We start from the raw sequence: 17,809 nt of genomic DNA, 5'->3' as shown, positions 1-17,809 counted from the left end.
ATATATAATATTGCTAACATTAGCTTATATTATGGATATCACGGTGATCATAGATAAATATAGCTTTTAAATTTTATATAAAAATAATAAAACATAAATAGATATGTTAATATGTACTATTATCGTCATTGTTTTTCATAAATCCGTAGCAAACGCACTGACATATTTGTTGTAATATTAAAAAGATCAAATTTTTCTCCACCTAATAATTTTTATCCAGCGCAGTCCAACCCTTGTTCCCAACAGCACAACCACTTGCTCAGCTCTTGGTTGTCACTCGCTAGAGGCTCACGCTACATGCTCGCTTCTGCACCCCCTTGTCAGAATTGTCCACACCCCTCGTCAGAACGGCCCAACCACTAGCTTACCTCCTAGTCGTCACTCGCTACAGGCTCGCTTCCGCACCCACTCAGCAGAGTTCGAGAGTCTAGCCCATCCTTCTACATCTCCCTCAAAGAAACTCCAGCAGAGTCCCTACTTGAGCTGCATAGCTATATATGGGTCTCCATGCTAAAAACACAGCTCTAGCAGGGTCCCTACTCGAGCACCCAAATTATCCCTCCGGCACCCATTCCTGGTGCTCTAGGCCAAGCCCCCAAAAGGATGATTTACGTTCGTTTCTTCCCCACGGGCTCGCCTTCTCCCCGCTTGCACCGCCATTTCCCCCTGCCCGTGCGCGACTTCTTCCCGGCGGTGAGCATGACTACACTGGGGCACACGCATGAAGCAGGAGGTCTGGGCGGGGCTTCACCAACGCGACTCATGCCGCCCACACTTCGGGGCAGGGCATCACCCACACGGCTCGCGCTGCCCACGCACATGAACTCCCGGCGGCACACCTCGCTACGACCGCGATTCACACGTCCCTGCTCATAATTCAAGTCTGGCCCGTGTAGGTTGTGCACATGAACGATAAATTGGAGGAAATAGAATGGTGAGGAGGTTGTGCACATGAAGGATAAATTAGAGGAAATAGAATAGTGAGGAGATTGTGCACACGAAGAATAAATTGGTGGAAACAGAACAGTGAGGAGATTGTGCACACGAAGAATAAATTGGTGGAAATAAAATAGTGAGGTGGTGCACATGAAAGATAAATTGGATGAAATAGAACAGAAGAAAAAAGCGTACAGAGAGGAATCAAACTCACAACATGTGGGTTAAGAAATCTTTTTCCACCACACCTTTGTGTCAACTATGAAATTTTGACTCTATTAACCATACTATACCAGCGGTTCGATCTGGTGGACTAAACAAACCGTTAATTGAGGGCTTTGCTGGTCTGTTCCTAACGACTATGTGCACCCATTGGCCTCCTCTCCCGCAGTCTTTGTGCCTGATCTCTGGAAAAATTGGCACCTTAGCTATCTCCTTCTAGCACTATTTGATCGAAGAATGGCAGCAGACAAGTCCCCTGGCCCTAGCCTTGACAAGTGAGGGGGGCCTTGCAGCCACCAACTGGGATCCGTGTCCCATTTACCTTGGTTGCATCTTCGATGCGCCTCCGGCTCCTCGAAAGCCAACTACACTACGAGCTCAAGGCCACCATCTACGAGTGCAGACAGCGAGCCAGTCAAAATTAAGTTAGAAATTGATAACGACTCCATTGCGACATACAAGCACTTTTGCTAGTAATATTAAAAGGAGAGAATATTCTTCCTCTTCATTTTCGTTTGTCAGCCCATCCCAATGCACTATCCGCGTCTCACGCTCTTGCGGTCCACACGTTTCCAATTCAAATGCCAGTATAAACCAATTCCAACACGAGACCATGTTTCAAACAATGCAAGCCTATCCATGGTAAGCGGTCTGATTTTAAGACGCATTAGAACTAACAAAGATGACACGGTCATTGCATAAATTTTCGACGAAGACCCATACCGCCGCTAACCACTCCAGGTCCTAGCGTATGGGCCTGGGTCAAAGCTCTAACGCCAGGGAAGAGACCGGCACGCCTCGATGTATCCCGTGACCCACGACAGGCCATACCTGGGGGTTCACATCAGGAACAGCGTCGGGTGTACCGGTGTTATTCTGCCTAACCCCCGTACAAACACTGACGGACGCGTCAGTTCACCACGACGTCCGCTAGGACGGAGTGTAGCGCCATGACCGGCAGACGACGCCTGCACATGGCGCCAGTGACGGACAGGGCCGCGACGAGAGGCTATCCCTGTTGACATCTACAGGGTCGGCTGAACCCACATAAAGGAGACGAAGGACCCAACGATCCCGAAGGACTTCTTCCGCTCATTCTCTTCTTTTCCTCCATTGTAACCCGTGCTCTCCCTTGGCCTATAAAAGCAAAAGCAGGGCGTCCCACAAAGGGGACCGAATCGAACACATCCGAACTTGACTAGACTCACTCGAATCAGAGCTCACCGCAACACACCACCGGAGACTTGAGACTAATCCCTCTCTCGACCGTTTGTAACCCCTATTACGAATTTTTCAGTGTTAGTAACACGAGCAGCAACAATAAACTGGACGTAGAGACATTCTGCCCGAACCAATTCCAACACGAGACCATGTTTCAAACAACGCAAGCCTATCCATGGTACGCAGTCTGATTTTAAGACGTATTAGAACTAACAAAGATGACATGGTCATTGCATAAAATTTCGAGCCATAAGTCATACAACAAGTCGTACGTTACGTTGCAAGTTGACAACGAGCATGTTTGCTAGTAAACAATACATACATTTAGTTTATTAACTTCCATGCATGGTCGTTTGTGCTAAGAAGAAAGGAAAAGAAAAGAAAAGCAAAAAAAAAAAAACAGATTCAAGGAAAAAGATTTCCGCCCGGATATATTAAGTGGACAAGAAAGATTCAAACGTACAGTCCGTACTCTTGGAACACATAGACAATCTTGGTGTACCAGTCCTGGCATTACTACCGATGATCTGATCTGACTGACGACAGAGTTTACCGATGGAGCTGGGATCGTCGCGCGATGAGGCAGCTGGCTAGCTAGCTAGCTTAGCGGCCCATCCCCTGCGCCGCCGGCGGGTACATGCCGGCGGCGGTGTTGGCCGCCGGCTTCTGTGCGTTGATGTCCCAGCCGAGCTCGGGGTCGAAGCCGCGGGCCTTGAGCTCCCTGTACTGCTGGCAGAGCGCGCATGGCTCGCAGCAGAAGTGGACGCAGCAGTCGCAGCAGCCGACGTCGGGGAGGCCGAGCTGCGCGCGCATCTTGGAGCGGTACGTGCAGGAGTAGATCCACTGGCAGCCCGTGAAGCAGGCCAGCACCGTGTAGATGGCCCCCGCGGCGCCGCACGACGTCGCGCCGCGGTCCACGATCTCCGCGATCCGCCCGAACGTGATGCACGGGCACCAGCACGTCAGGCAGCCTGTTCGTTTGCGTTGCGTGCATGCAGACAACGGTTAGCTAGGTAAGCAGGAAGAGAAGAGAAGAGGAGAGAGAAGCTAGCTGCTAGGTGCTTGCTAGCTAGGGCCGTGGTGGATGGGACGGGATGCTTACAGAGGCCACAGTCGTCGCAGCAGGCGCAGAGGCCGGAGGACCACTGGCTGGCCGCGACCGTGCCGGCGCCGGCGCCGTGGATGGGGCTGCTGATGGGGATGCCGGTCACCGGCGGCGCCATCCCAGCCGCCGGCTCGCTAGCGGCGGCGGCGGTGGGCTTGGCCGGATACATTCTTGCTTGCTTCTTCCCTTCTTCACTTGTTGCACAGCAGTGCGCCTCGGCTCCCGATCGGTCGTCCGTGCCAATGCAAGCTGCTGCCGGTTGCGTCTGCCTCGGCGTTCGCTTAATTTGCCGTGAATGAGCGAGCCGAGAGGCCAGTGGGTGCTCTTTACATAGGAGCAACTGGCATGGTGGATCATGACTCGGTCCAATCCTAAGGCGTTCGCGACACGCGACGACCTGGCCCCGTCGGCCCGGCTGGTTCGTTGACCGACTTGGCAGCGGCGGCGACAGTTCGAGGTCGTTGGACGCGTTGGGAGACTCTTCTGCATTCTGCAGCGCAAGGGCATGCATGTGCTCGCCGGCGGTTGCATTGCATTGCATTGGTGACTGGTGTGGAGCCCGGCCAACCAACGTTTGGCCTCCTCCCACCACTTGAGTCTTGAGCAACAGTAGGCTCTACTTGTCTCTTCCATTGGTCCTGGTCAGTAGTCAATGGCTCTACTCTGCATATATTTTCTCTATTTTATTATTATTCATATATAACCAAACACACACGCTTATTATAGTCCTTTTCCCCAATTAATAATGCCAGCGAGATGATGGCAACTAATTCGGGCACCAGTTTCTCATATTTTTTTTAGTTTTGACGAGTCTTCTGAGAACCTCTCTAAGAAAAAGATATATTTGTGAGTTGTGACCCTCGTAAAGGACAAGATGTGAGCATACCACAGCTTACTGCTCGAGCTCATGGAACCATTGACTTGCATCTAATTAGTGGACACAATGCAATTTGAGTTATACTAATACACCGCAAGTTAATTAGGTGGTACTACTGAAATTTTCTTTGATTCCTATCAAATTTTAAAACCCACTATTCTCACTGGTGGCATTTCTAATTTACAGTCCAGAAATTCACAATAAATCGTGTCAATAAAATGGTTTCCTTTCTCTGTTTCATGTGAAGCCCCGAGCAAATAGTCTTGGTATATTCACTTGACCTTGGTTCACTGCTGGAACCTGGAACCTTCTTGTGCAAGGATGATCATCAGGTAATGTAAACTGATGCATGTATCTCTTGCTATGGCAAGGAAAAACTCCCAGTAGATTGAACATATTTTGATCAAATAGATTATCATATGCCTGTATTATAGAGGGGTAGAGATGGTCATGGACCGCACAACCTGCTCATGGACCGCAAGATCATGGCGTTCAAGAAAATTTTGGCGTGTTATAGAGAGGTACAGATTGGGTAATCAAAGATGACATGGATTACCTTTTCCTGGACGGCGAGCAAGTGAATTGCTCTGTAAGTATGTTTAAGACTATCTTTTGCATTGTTTGATATATACCAAATAAGACGTGAATCTTAATGAATCTGACGTGAATCTTAATGAATCTGATTGTTCATTTTTTTTTTATAAATTCTATCTTGTTTTGTAATCGTCAAGATGATAGTGGGGTTCAGATGGGAGGTTCTTCGTGCTGGTACCTTCTAACACTAGTAGAAAAACGAGTTGTAGTCCTGGTTCTCAACCCCCTGTAATTCCGGTTTTGGAACCGGGACTACGAAATCGGGACTAAATGTCTTGATTTTTAGTCCTGGTTCCTCCAACCGGGACGAGAGGTGTTTATTGGGTAAAAAAAAGTTGCAGCCCTCCCACTTCAGCTCTTGCACGCGTTATCATCTCACCTACCACCACACATCTTACTTAGATAAGATACTCTTTCCTTTTAAATTTAGTTTGGAGACACTTTAGTCCGGGTTCGTGTCTCAAACCAGGACTAAAGATTCTCGCACTTTTAGCCGTTGGGCAGGGACCTTTAGTCCCGGTTGAAGCTACCAATCGGGACTTTTAGCCGTTGGGCAGGGACCTTTAGTCCCGGTTGAAGCTACCAACCGGGACTAAAGGTTTCTCTAGTCTCAGGCGCGAAAAATACCAGGACTAAAGCCAAATTTCGAAGTGGATCAAATGTCGTTTCTGTACTAGTGTAATCTTGTAGTAAAATGAGGTTATTTGTACTGTTCGTCGATAAATGTACTGACAATTCAAGATGAGTATGGAGGATTTGTAGTACATTGTATTTCCTCACTCAAGTGGTTGTGCTGGGAGTCACTGGTGGTATTTCTAATTTACAGTCCAGAAATTCACAATAAATCATGTCAATAAAATGGTTTTCTTTCTTTGTTTCATGTGAAGCCCCGAGCAAATAGTCTTGGTATATTCACTTGACCTTGGTTCACTGCTGGAACCTGGAACCTTCTTGTGCAAGGATGATCATCAGGTAATGTAAACTGATGCATGTATCTCTTGCTATGGCAAGGAAAAACTCCCAATAGATTGAACATTTTTGTTATCAAATACAATATCATGTGCCTGTATTATAGAGGGGTAGAGATGGTCATGGACCGCACAACCTGCTCATGGACCGCAAGATCATGGCGTTCAAGAAAATTTTGGCGTGTAATAGAGGGGTACAGATTGGGTAAACAAAGATGACATGGATTACCTTTTCCGGGACGGCGAACAAGTGAATTGCTCTATAAGTATGTTTAAGACTGTCTTTTGCATTGATTGATATATACCAAATAAGACGTGAATCTTAATGATTCTGATTGTTCATTTTATTTTTTTATAAATTCTATCTTGTTTTGTAATCGTCCTGATGATAGTGGGGTTCAGATGGGAGGTTCTTCGTGGTGGTACCTTCTAATCTTGTAGTAAAATGAGATTATTTGTACTGTTCGTCAAGAAATGTATTGACAATTCAAGATGAGTATGGAGGATTTGTAGTACATTGTATTTCCTCACTCAAGTGGTTGTGCTGGGAGTCACTGGTGGTATTTCTAATTTACAGTCCAGAAATTCACAATAAATCGTGTCAATAAAATGGTTTTCTTTGTTTGTTTCATGTGAAGCCCCGAGCAAATAGTCTTGGTATGTTCACTTTGACCTTGGTTCACTGCTGGAACCTGGAACCTTCTTGTGCAAGGATGATCATCAGGTAATGTAAACTGATGCATGTATCTCTTGCTATGGCAAGGAAAAACTCCCAGTAGATTGAACATATTTTGATCAAATAGATTATCATGTGCCTGTATTATAGAGGGGTAGAGATGATCATGGACCGCACAACCTGCTCATGGACCCCAAGATCATGGGGTTCAAGAAAATTTTGGCGTGTTATAGAGGGGTACAGATTGGGTAAACAAAGATGACATGGATTACCTTTTCCAGGACGGCGAGCAAGTGAATTGCTCTGTAAGTATGTTTAAGACTGTCTTTTGCATTGTTTGATATATACCAAATTAGATGTGAATCTTAATGAATCTGATTGTTCATTTTATTTTTTTTTTATAAATTCTATCTTGTTTTGTAATAGTCCGGATGATAGTGGAGTTCAGATGGGAGGTTCTTTGTGCGGGTACCTTCTAATCTTGTAGTAAAATGAGATTATTTGTACTGTTCGTCAAGAAATGTATTGACAATTCAAGATGAGTATGGAGGATTTGTAGTACATTGTATTTCCTCACTCAAGTGGTTGTGCTGGGAGAAGATTACCGGTAACAAATGCAAATGCGTTGCTGTGGTGAAAGGCCTTTTTGCTGTGCAGTTCCTTGTACATACTTGCATTCAAGCAAGGGATTAGACAAAAAAATGTATATGCAGTTGTCAAAACTTTAGTAATTGTCTAGCTGGTTCTTAACTAGGAACTTAGTGTTACATAGACCTAGAAACATAACATCAATTTGAGTCAGAAATATCTGAAGTGGTGGTTTTTTGTCTTGTTAAAATGATTATTAGTTATTGTGTTTTAACATAAAAAAGGGCAAACTCAGTGTCAGAGGCTCCTACAAGAGTGTGGTCCCACATTAGTGGAGTATAGGGAAAGGAAAAATCGAGGCAAGCCTTCCTCCATAAAATCTACGGAGAGGTTGCTTCGAACCCACAATGTGGTGACTCAGTGAGACGGCTCTCACCACTACACAAAGCCTGCCCTTCTAAGTGATTGTGTTTACCATAACTATATTAATTGTGGCTGAAAATTGCTTCTTTTAATTGACACGGCCTTCTTTGACCCCAACTGTCCATGATTCAAGCAGTACTGTTGGTACTTTTGACACAGTTTATTATATCTGTAGGTATAGCCTATATTATGAGTGGATGCTCTGAGTGAAAAAAATTCTCAATTAGTTTTTGAGTCCATGAAATTGAGCTGCTCAATTTGCTTGAGAAAAAAAAAGATAATAGAGCAATAAAAATGGAAAAGTTCGATATATAACAAGAGCTTTGGGCAAGAATAGCCTAGAGGAAACATGTATATTGCATTGCCGTCATGGCTTGAAATTGTAGGTGTAGCACAGTAGCTTTGAATGATCCATATCTCTCTTTCTAACTGACATGTTGTCATCCATGTCATTTGTTGCCATCATGGATTGATGTGCTTTTTATCCTAAATTATGGAGTGATTTCTTTTTAACTGTGCTTGTGTATGGCTGGACTATTTTTCTATTTTCTAGGGTTTGCACTAATGTAAGTAGCTTTAATTCTATGTCTTTTCAGTCCAACAAGCACGGAAGTTACTGATAAGAGGAGAAGGAAGATCAAAGCGCAACAAGAAGATCAAAGTGCTCGTGATGGTTGTTTTTTTAAGGTCACCGGGCATGGTGGTTGTTTTGTTCCATGACTTCCTAGATATAAAACATTATTCAAAAGAACTTTATCGTTGTGCAAGCAAGACATGAGTTATGGGTTGTACATGTACATGACAAACATCTTAGCTGTGTACATACATAAGTGATCTAGCGTGGTTGTGAGTATTTTGTATAAAACATTGTACAGTTACAAATGTTGATCAGGTTGTGAGTATGGTTTAGCCGGTTTCAAATGAGCATTGACCCTGAGTGGTCGAGGTGGAACCGACTGCACGTTGCAGTTCACCTCAGCACATGCAAAATGGAGGCTCCATGAGGTGATGACGTCTATAGGGGTATATGGTGGTTGCCATTTTAGTCTTTATTATATATATTTTCAATTATATATGTGGTTGTATGGTAATTATTGGAGTTGCAATGTAATTATTTAGACAGGAAAACATTGGGACGTAACTAGAGAATATCAGTTTGTGATATCTTTTGGTGGTTTTAAATTGCACCCCGAATATTGCAGTGACGTTAGCACGGGCACGCTAAGTATAAAGAAAGGTACCAGCAAGGATATACATACTACTACAAATACGGTATCGATGTGTATGGCGCGCGCGGATTAATCAATGGGATTAATAATCACTATAATAAAAATCAATTGATGAATCTTGGCGCGGGCGGCGCGGGCGCCGGCGCGTCGCCGCCGCCGGTGGCGCGCTTGATGAGCGCATTTGCGACGCGCATGACCTCCTCGAAGTCCCTGTTCTTGGCTACCAGGGCGGCCTTGATGGGCGTGTTTGGGGCGTGCTTGCAGGACTCGTCGCAGGACCACGTGTCCTCCTCCGCCGTGTCCAGGAACTGCTTCACGTCGCGGATCTTGCCGTCGTCGAGGCCGCCCTCGGTGTCGTCCAGGTGGTCCAGCGCCTCCTCGATGTCCTCGGCGCACTCGTTCAGGCACTGCCACATGAGGTTGTCCTTGACCACGTCCAACTCGTGCCTCGCGTAGTCGCCCACCGCGCCGCCAGCGGTCGACGCCGCGCGGAGCGCCGCCGCCGCCAGGTCCAGTGGGCTGGCCGCCGAGGCCTTGATGCTGTGGTCGGCCTGGAGCGCGCGCAGGCACACGTCCGGGTGCGGCGTCGCCGCGCACGACGCCTTGAGGTCCACGCCGCCACTGACGCCGACGCCGGCGGCGCGCACGCCGAGGGACACGGAGAGGAACAGCGCGATGACCACGGCCAGGAGGGAGCCGCAGTACCAGCTCATGGCCGACCTCGCCTCCATCGCCGTGTATATGCTCGCTCGATGGATCGGATCGGAGACGCTCTTGCTTCTCGGGGCGACCGGGCCGGTGGGCGGCGAGAAGAAATAGCTAGTAGCTAGAATGCACGGCTGGCATGCGGGCACACGTATATATGCGCGGTGGTTCCATGGATGGAGTCGCCGAGGAGGCCGCGCCACCGTCTCCTACGCACCTGCGGCCGGGAGCGTTCTGCGAGCCAACTGCATCTGAAAATGCATCGGCATCGGCCGGCTCCATCGGTTGCCTTGCCTCCATGCACGGGCGGGCGGCGTGTGTGAGACCGACAGTGTAATTTTGCTAGTACTCTTTTTCTTGGAGGAAAACAAGACTTATATTTGATAATATCTGGGTTTTTCAACACGTTACGAGCACTCTGCATTACATAAATATTCAGAAACCGATTTTCATTTAAATTAGACCCACGCTGTGAATAGCTTCAAATCTCAAAACCAACACCATGTTCGCTTGATCGTATCAGTCATGCTTACCAGTCATGATACAATATTTTTCTCTCACAACAAAACAGCATTAGCCGGCTTATAAGCCACAGAAACGATCAAGCGAACATGGTGTTGGTAAGCCACAGTATTTTTCTCTCACAACAAAACAGCATCAGTACGACGCTTTACAGCATGGATGACCGCACAGGCAAAGACTCGGCAAAAGGCTGAACATATACGCGACGAACGACAGCCAACATTCATGTAGGCGGAGTTAAGAAACTTTTTTCTGGTGTCTTCCTTCTTCTTCTTTCTGCCACCGAAGAATGAGGAAGACTGATCTAAAACTTATTCTCCCTAGTCCTTCATCGTGGCTAGATCTAACCACAATAAAATGGAGAAGAGATCAGAGAAAATTATTCCACGGCGACGACACCATCTCCGTCTTGATGTCACCGTCCGGAAATAAAAGTTTCCATGTCGTCGTACCGGTGAGGATGATGACGCCATAGTTATCGCCCTCATCTTCAATAAAGCCGCCATAGAGAAAACAATTTCATCATGCCCTCTCGCCGTCGCCGAAGAGGAGGAGGAGATAAATCCCCAAAACTAAAAAACTTGGCATAGAGAGACCATAACCCTAGGACTTGATCTACTGAAAAAGCTTATTAAAAACAATGGATCCCCACTCCCTTCGGCCTCCGGCGATATGCCGAAGGGGGAGGGAGGGGGACCAGCGGTGGTGGAGGCGGGGGGCGACCGCGGCGGCGGCAGCGCTCCAAGTCTCGAGACGTCGTGAGACGCGAGGGCACCCTACTACTCCTAATGTGTTATATTAGGTCACTCCCAATGCAGAAACCATTATAATTTCTATAGACATTAATTGTACTGCCACCTAAGCATTTTATTGATGTGGCAATGTAGTTATTAAAGAGAGAGAGCAAAAATCATAGAAACCGGATCTAAGTTAGAAACCATGTCTACACGAGACCCAAGACATGAAGGGATGCGATTGGTAGAGAATGGAGAGAGAATGTATATGATTGGATAAAAAAATTGTTCTGTAGAAACTATCCATTGATACCATGGTTTTTATATATAGTGTCTATGAAAATTAATAAGTATAGAAACTACATATAGTTTCTAGCATTGAGACTGCCCTTATGCGTATATTAAAATAAACAAGACACATTTTTTCTTGACGTGACACATATATTGTATAGAGTTAAAATGAAACAGTGAATGAAGCTATATCTTCTATAGTGAGAGCGTGTTTGCGCTCGATATCCAAAACTAAAAACTCACACCTAGAATGTGTGGCCCTGATGCGCGCACTGAATGGTATATTTCTTTAAAAGTAAAATTAACGAGTGGTCTTTAAACTTAGCAAAGGTGTCATCCCAGTCTTCAACTCTTAAAAAGGCATCTTTATTCTTTAAACTTGGCTCTGAATGTCGTATAGTTTCCTAGCTCAGGAAACGCCATTTTCATACTCCTCATCTTAGTTACTGGTGTTATCTAGGCCCAAACGGGTGCTGACCTACTCCCAATGTTGACATGAATCGGGCTCAACATGTTAGACCCATCTCTCTCTCTACATTGTCTGCAGCTCACCATGCTGGTGCCCTCAACTTTTCTTCTTTGGTCCTGTTCGCTTGTCTTATAAGCCATATTTTTTCAGCGAACGAACAGTATTTTCCTCTCACAACAAATCAACCGATAGTACTTTTAGCTATGGCTTATCAGCCAAGCGAACGGAGCCTTATTCTCGTGTTCTCCTTCCTCTCCACGACTCCCCCGTCCAATAGCAACAACAAATAGATATAACTAACCATCCCACATCGCCACTAGAGGAGAGAGGAGCGGTGGACCCAACATGTGGGCCACCAGAAATGTCATTAGTCCACGTTAATGGAAAGTTAGCATATGCCACGTTGCCACATCACCGCACGGAGGAGGATCAAGACTAGTTTGAACACGGTTGACTCCTTAAGCCAATTTAGGACCTACAATGACAATTTCCTGAGTTAGGAACTTGAAACCACTGGGAGTCAAGTTTAATAACTGAAAAATCGCATTTCTTGAGTGGGAGGGCCAACCCACCCACCAAGTTTGAGGGCTGGTGGCTCATGGATTTTATTCGTTTTCTTGCTAGGTGTCCGATTGCATTTGCCTGATATAGGCCTCCTTGAGGCACACGAGACAATGCCTTTTGATCGGGCATATCATGGAAGGAGATTTGATATGTGTCGTCACATGATTTATAACTAAGTTTAAGTTGTGTTTGGTTGTGTCTTCATTGAGCTATGTATAATCTTATATCCTGGATGAGAAAAAACAAGCGTAGCGAATACAATGAGATGAGATGACAAGTGTCTGAGTGATTACATCGATAGATGTAGTGAGCCTGGATCAAGACAAGTGGATCCATACGTAGTGGATGCAAACCATCTACCATGCGTGTAGGGAGAACTGTTGGAATGTGATCGGTTCAGCTAATCCCAAACTTAATTATGAGATTAATTAAGCGTTAAGCTTTTGGTCCACCCACTCGTCACTCATTTTCAACTAAATAAGAACTGCCGTGATCGGTGGCAACCCTTAGAATTCTAAGGGTTCGGCTCCCTGGCCCACTACGCAACTATAAATAAGAGGAGATCCCATCCATCCCTGTGACTATTTACATAACCGGTCAATTAGGCGCTAGAGGGTTTAGGAAGGTCGTCACCCACGTCTATCCCGTTCAGGTCCATCTCGGTCTAGAAGGCAGCCGCTACCCGGCTCCTCACGTTCTTCACCGACAGAGGGCGTTCAAGTCCTCAGGCGGTGAACTCAAATCATCTGCTACATCTACGACCTCCATCGCATCTCCAACGATACAGATGGCGTCCACAGGCTCTGATTAGTCACTAAGATGCATTCGCATAAATTTGAGTTAGTGTTCATATTTAGGCTAAGTTAAGATACTGTCAGTCTAAGTTTCATTTCAACAAGTGCCCTATTCACTTGGCTAATAAGCCATGGCTGAAAGTAATGTTGGCTGATTTGTTATGAGAGAAAAATATTGTTCGTTGGCTGAAAAAGTACGGCTTATAAACCAAGCGAACAGGACGAAGAACCTCGACCTAGGAACACCCATATGGTGGTGGGCTCTCATGCAAGCAACCATACATGCCTTTTTTGGTAGAGCTCCCCTGCTCCAAATTAATTATTTGTGGAAGCTGATTCTACGAGAGAAGTGGTTTAATAGGATAAACTCTATACATATAATGACTCTGTCCGTGAAGTAAATAAGGGGAAACTACTTTTTTCGGCTCTCACATTTTAGTTTATTTATGGGAATCACTTGACAGAATCAATATAGAATCACTCCCTCCTAGATTTAACCTGGAAGTTGCTCTAGGAGCTCTACCAAACAGAGTTGTCCTTTATATGTGAACATTATATTTGTATAGCCACAGTGGAACTTTGCTCTGACAAAATAGGAAAATCCCCCCTCCATCCTTATTCCTTAACAACATATTGTCACTCTAGACGGAGGGAGTGTAACCTTGCTATACATATTAATGCATACATTCGATGCTAGCCACTCCAATCCGTTACAATGACATTTGTTTCAATGATATAGGGGAAAGAGTACTATGTTGTACAAGAAATGCAACAACGGTATAATAACAGGTTAAACATGCGCCGATCCGATGCAGCACGCTGCACGCATATATACGTCTTCTCAGGCTGCCGCGGGGCGATTACGAGAAGCATCGGTGAGGGACATGGCGATGGAGCACATCTTGCCGAGGTCACCGATCTTGTCGACGATCTGCATCTCGCCACCGCCCTCCACCTTCTGGCAGTCGTTCATGCACGTGTCGCCGTCGATCTTCGCCGCCGAGAGCCACGTGTTCACGGCGCCCACGTCCTTAGCCTCCTCCACCGCCACCTTGGACCGCTGCAGATCGGCCAGCGCCCCCTGGAACTTGGCCACGCACTCGTTCAGGCACACCGGCGGCATGCCCCCCGGCGTGTTCTCCAGGCCCTTGACGAACGCCACCGTCTCCGCGCCCACCTGCGCCGCCTGCGACAGCGACAGCTCCGCCAGCCCTGCCAGGCCGCCCTGCTCGGCCGCCGCCTTCGCCTCCGGCTTCGCGGACGACAGGGACTTCACGCACAGCTCCGGGTACTTGGTGTGCTGCTTGCACGCCTCATCCACGGTGACCGTGGTGGCGGCGGCGCGCCGGAGGGAGACCGAGACGACGGCGAGGACGACGATGAGGACGCGAAGGGTGGCAGCCATGTTGACGATCCGCGCGAGCAATGGCAATGGCATACAGGAAACGCGAAATCCTTGTCTCATGGAGGGCTGGACCATTAATTCCATTGGAGGTGTTCTCTTGTAGCATGAGGCCAGGGAGGTTTGCAGCAGCTGCTGCATGCATGCAAGGCCGAGCGTACGGACGATGTCCACGGCAAATGGTCAACCCAAACGGTTTCAAACTTTGACCGGCTAAATTTACTCCGTTGGTGCTACGGTGGTGGCCGGTTTTGTTCGGCTCTGCTTTACTGTAGAAAGAAGCCAGAGCCAAATGATGCTATGCCAAACAGACTCTTAGCTTGCCACGATGTGAATGACTTCAAAATAAAAGAGAGAAATTAAAGTAGGCACGGATGATATGTATATAGCCACGCATAAATGCTGATTTTTTTATTCTGGATTTACTTTATTTTTCCATGAATTTTTTTTTGTTTGATTATGATTTATACATTGTTATTATGCATTTATTTATTTTTGAGGATATGGTTTTTCCTTAGGGTAACAAGTCCAAAGGCAAATTTGCGGATGTCTTCCATGGACCGGTTCTCTAAATTCTGAATATTTGCTTTCCATTGAAAAATTTCAAATACTTCGATTACGAAACTCAGCTATTTTCAGTTGAATCTTGATTTGGAGTAGTTTCCCAGATTCTTTAGTTATGCCTTTCATACAAAATTGTTAAATTTTTTTATTTTGACTAATGGTGTGTCTGTTTCTTCCTCTGAATTTTTACTTTTAGTGCAAGAATTTGGGGTTTGGGCTTGTGATCCAAAATCTATATATATGTCTTCCATAGAAAAATGTTGAAAAAGTTGTTTTGAGCTTTTGTTTGTCCAATTGCGCCCCTAAATCTAAAGAATTACATAAATATAGCGTAATTACTTGCTTATGTTCATTAAAATTTTCATTTGTTTAATTTGACTTAGGAGTCCTCGATTAGGTTCCCCACGACTATTTTGACTTTTGGACCGGTTACCATCCATCTAATTAGAACCATGCTATTATATATGATGATCCTGAGAAACACCACTACTTGCCTAAATAATGAAGGTGCCATTACAATTCATCAAGAACTTGAAATATACCACTTTTTTTATGCCCGCGGGCTATTTGGACCCACCCGCAAATCGCCGTATTTTCGTATGGACCAGAATACTCCTATTGCTCTGTCTCCCTCCACTCGCTGATATGTGAGTCCTTGTCATCCCCTACTCCATCCTTATTCCCCACTGGACCCTCGAGCTCGCGCTACCAGCCAGCCTTGTCACACCTCCTACTGGTTCCAAGCCCAGCCGCCTAGGCCTACTATCTGTGGCCATGCTGCACAACACCCACGCAAAGCACGAGGATTGTTGTGGACACCAGGACATCTCTCGCGCCCAGCATCGTGTTATGTTCCAGATCAGAACACAACGGATAACTAGAGTGGAATTGGAATTTAGGCAGGGATTCAGCAAGAAATGGGAAGGATTCAGACGAACAGCAGGAGACAGGGTTCAGATAACAAAGTTTCAGAGTTTGGAATAAAGAGTTCTGTTGTTCGATGATTTATAGCGAATGGTTACAAGGCTTATATCCCTCGATTCCTAGCCATCCCAACCGACTACAGCCATGGATAACAAAAGACATTGTCGGGTTCAAAAACCCGGGGTCCCTCGAGGACCGTCTTTCACGGTCGGGCTCGGCCCAGGAAAACAACATATAGTTCATGGGCCGGCCCAAAAATCTAAAACATAGCGGGTGAAAGTGCATCTAGCCCTTTAGTGGGTTTTGGATGATTGAATGACAACGTGATTAAAGAACTAACCCGTTTGCTTAGTGTGGACAGGTAAAAAGTTATCTCACAGGTACTTAATGAAAGCCAAAATGATGTGTTGTTGTATAAACAATCTAGTTCAAGCATAAGACAACAATGCAAATGTAATTCATGCTAAGGCTTAATTATTGTGGGATTTCCATGTACTATGTGAAAGCAAGCTCGTGATTATTAGTTAATGAGACATGAGGGATTGCATATGGATTGGTCTCATATTTGAAGCTTGCTAGATTGAAATGAAAATGATAACAATACATGAATGGATGATTCAACACAAGATATGACTTGATGGCTTGAAATGGTGAAGATAGCAAGGAAAGGCTTCGAGGTACTAAGCAAGGATGAAGGGCAAGCGACGGCTTGGCGGCCGAAGAACCTAGCTAGGGTGAAGAAGAAAGTACTTGCATTTAGTTGAGGTACTAATCAAGCCAAGATGGTCATATTGATGTGAAGGATCAAATCTATAATGAAGTATTTGATGGAAGTGACTTGATACATTTGGGATTATTCAAACTTGATGAATGAAATCAAGTCACATGCTCAAGATGGCTACGCTCAAGTGAAAAGATCAATATCAACATGGTAGCACCCTTACTTGATAAAGATTGAAAGGGACGGCATCAATTCAAAAGAGAACAACTCAAGTGGTACAAATTCATATTTTCGTTTATCTTGAGTTTAATAGGTATGTCGTACTATTAAGAGAGATGCATCATATTGATAGATAATGTTTCATAAGTGCTCAAGCCAACCCATATGAGTTTTGAGTATTTGAGCGACAAAAGTGCTAACTGATTTCTTGCTGGTCTGGCAATACCGGACGTGTCCGGTATTCATACCGGACGTGTCCGATATTTGTCCAGCAGCTGTAAAACTGTTGTTCTCGGGTTGGTTCGTCGGGAGTTTCGACGTAGGTCGGGAGTTCCGACGGTCAGGAGTCCTGGCATGGGTCGGGAGTTCCGACGTCTCGCACTTCAACTGACTTGGAGGGTTCACTGTCCTGGTCATACCGGACGTGTCCGGTATTCATACCGGACGTGTCTGGTATGGATGACCAGAGGCCAACGGCTAGTTTTCAAAAGTCGTGAGGGTCGGGAGTTCCGACGGTCAGGAGTTCCGACGTGCGTCGGGAGTTCCGACATCTCACTAACCTTAACTTAGTTACATATTTTTCAAATATGTTGAGGGTCGGGAGTTCTGACGTGAGTCGAGAGTTCCGACGGTCGGGAGTCCCGGCATTCATCGGGAATTCCGACACCTCACAACTTCACTGTAACTTAGTTACCGTTGGCGCAGTGTGAGTTATACCGGACGTGTCCGGTATTGCAACGGCTATAAAATGGCTAGTTTTTCAAGGGGGCTATAAATACCCCCAAGCCTCCACCTTTGGAAGCTGCTGATTCTGCTCAGATAGACACACGTTTTTTAGCCTTGCCAACTCTCCTAAACCCTCTCTTAGTGAGTGTGTGATCCAAATTGCAAAATCAATTTGTGGGTTGAGAAAGAATTTGAAAAGGAGAGCAAGCCACCACTTGAGCACTTGTGCATATTGTCAATCTTGTGATTCGCATTTGTTACTCTTGGACTCTTCGGTCCTAGACGGCTAGGCGTTGCCGGAGAGCAACCGAGAGATTGTGGTTGCCTCGGAAAGT

General features: G+C 45.9%; 3 protein-coding genes across 3 annotated transcripts; all 3 read right to left on the bottom strand.

Moving 5' to 3' along the window:
• Nucleotides 1-2,582: 2,582 nt before the first annotated feature.
• Nucleotides 2,583-3,811, bottom strand: LOC136480676 (cell number regulator 7-like). Its single transcript, XM_066478152.1, has 2 exons — nucleotides 3,482-3,811; nucleotides 2,583-3,350 (listed from the first exon to the last, which is right to left on the bottom strand). Exons 1-2 carry the CDS (start codon nucleotides 3,651-3,653, stop codon nucleotides 2,983-2,985), a joined length of 540 nt encoding a protein of 179 aa, XP_066334249.1. The 5' UTR covers nucleotides 3,654-3,811; the 3' UTR covers nucleotides 2,583-2,982.
• Nucleotides 3,812-8,752: 4,941 nt separating this feature from the next.
• Nucleotides 8,753-9,730, bottom strand: LOC136480666 (pectinesterase 1-like). Its single transcript, XM_066478147.1, has one exon. The coding sequence runs from the start codon at nucleotides 9,568-9,570 to the stop codon at nucleotides 8,944-8,946; it is 627 nt and encodes a 208-aa protein (XP_066334244.1). The 5' UTR covers nucleotides 9,571-9,730; the 3' UTR covers nucleotides 8,753-8,943.
• A 3,745-nt stretch (nucleotides 9,731-13,475) lies between these two features.
• LOC136480657 (uncharacterized) lies at nucleotides 13,476-14,479 on the bottom strand. The gene has a single exon (XM_066478139.1). The coding sequence runs from the start codon at nucleotides 14,459-14,461 to the stop codon at nucleotides 13,760-13,762; it is 702 nt and encodes a 233-aa protein (XP_066334236.1). The 5' UTR covers nucleotides 14,462-14,479; the 3' UTR covers nucleotides 13,476-13,759.
• Nucleotides 14,480-17,809: the final 3,330 nt, after the last annotated feature.

Source organism: Miscanthus floridulus, chromosome 1 (assembly GCF_019320115.1).
Source record: "Miscanthus floridulus cultivar M001 chromosome 1, ASM1932011v1, whole genome shotgun sequence".
Classification (NCBI taxonomy): domain Eukaryota; kingdom Viridiplantae; phylum Streptophyta; class Magnoliopsida; order Poales; family Poaceae; genus Miscanthus; species Miscanthus floridulus.
This window is presented reverse-complemented; position numbering and strand designations above follow the sequence as displayed.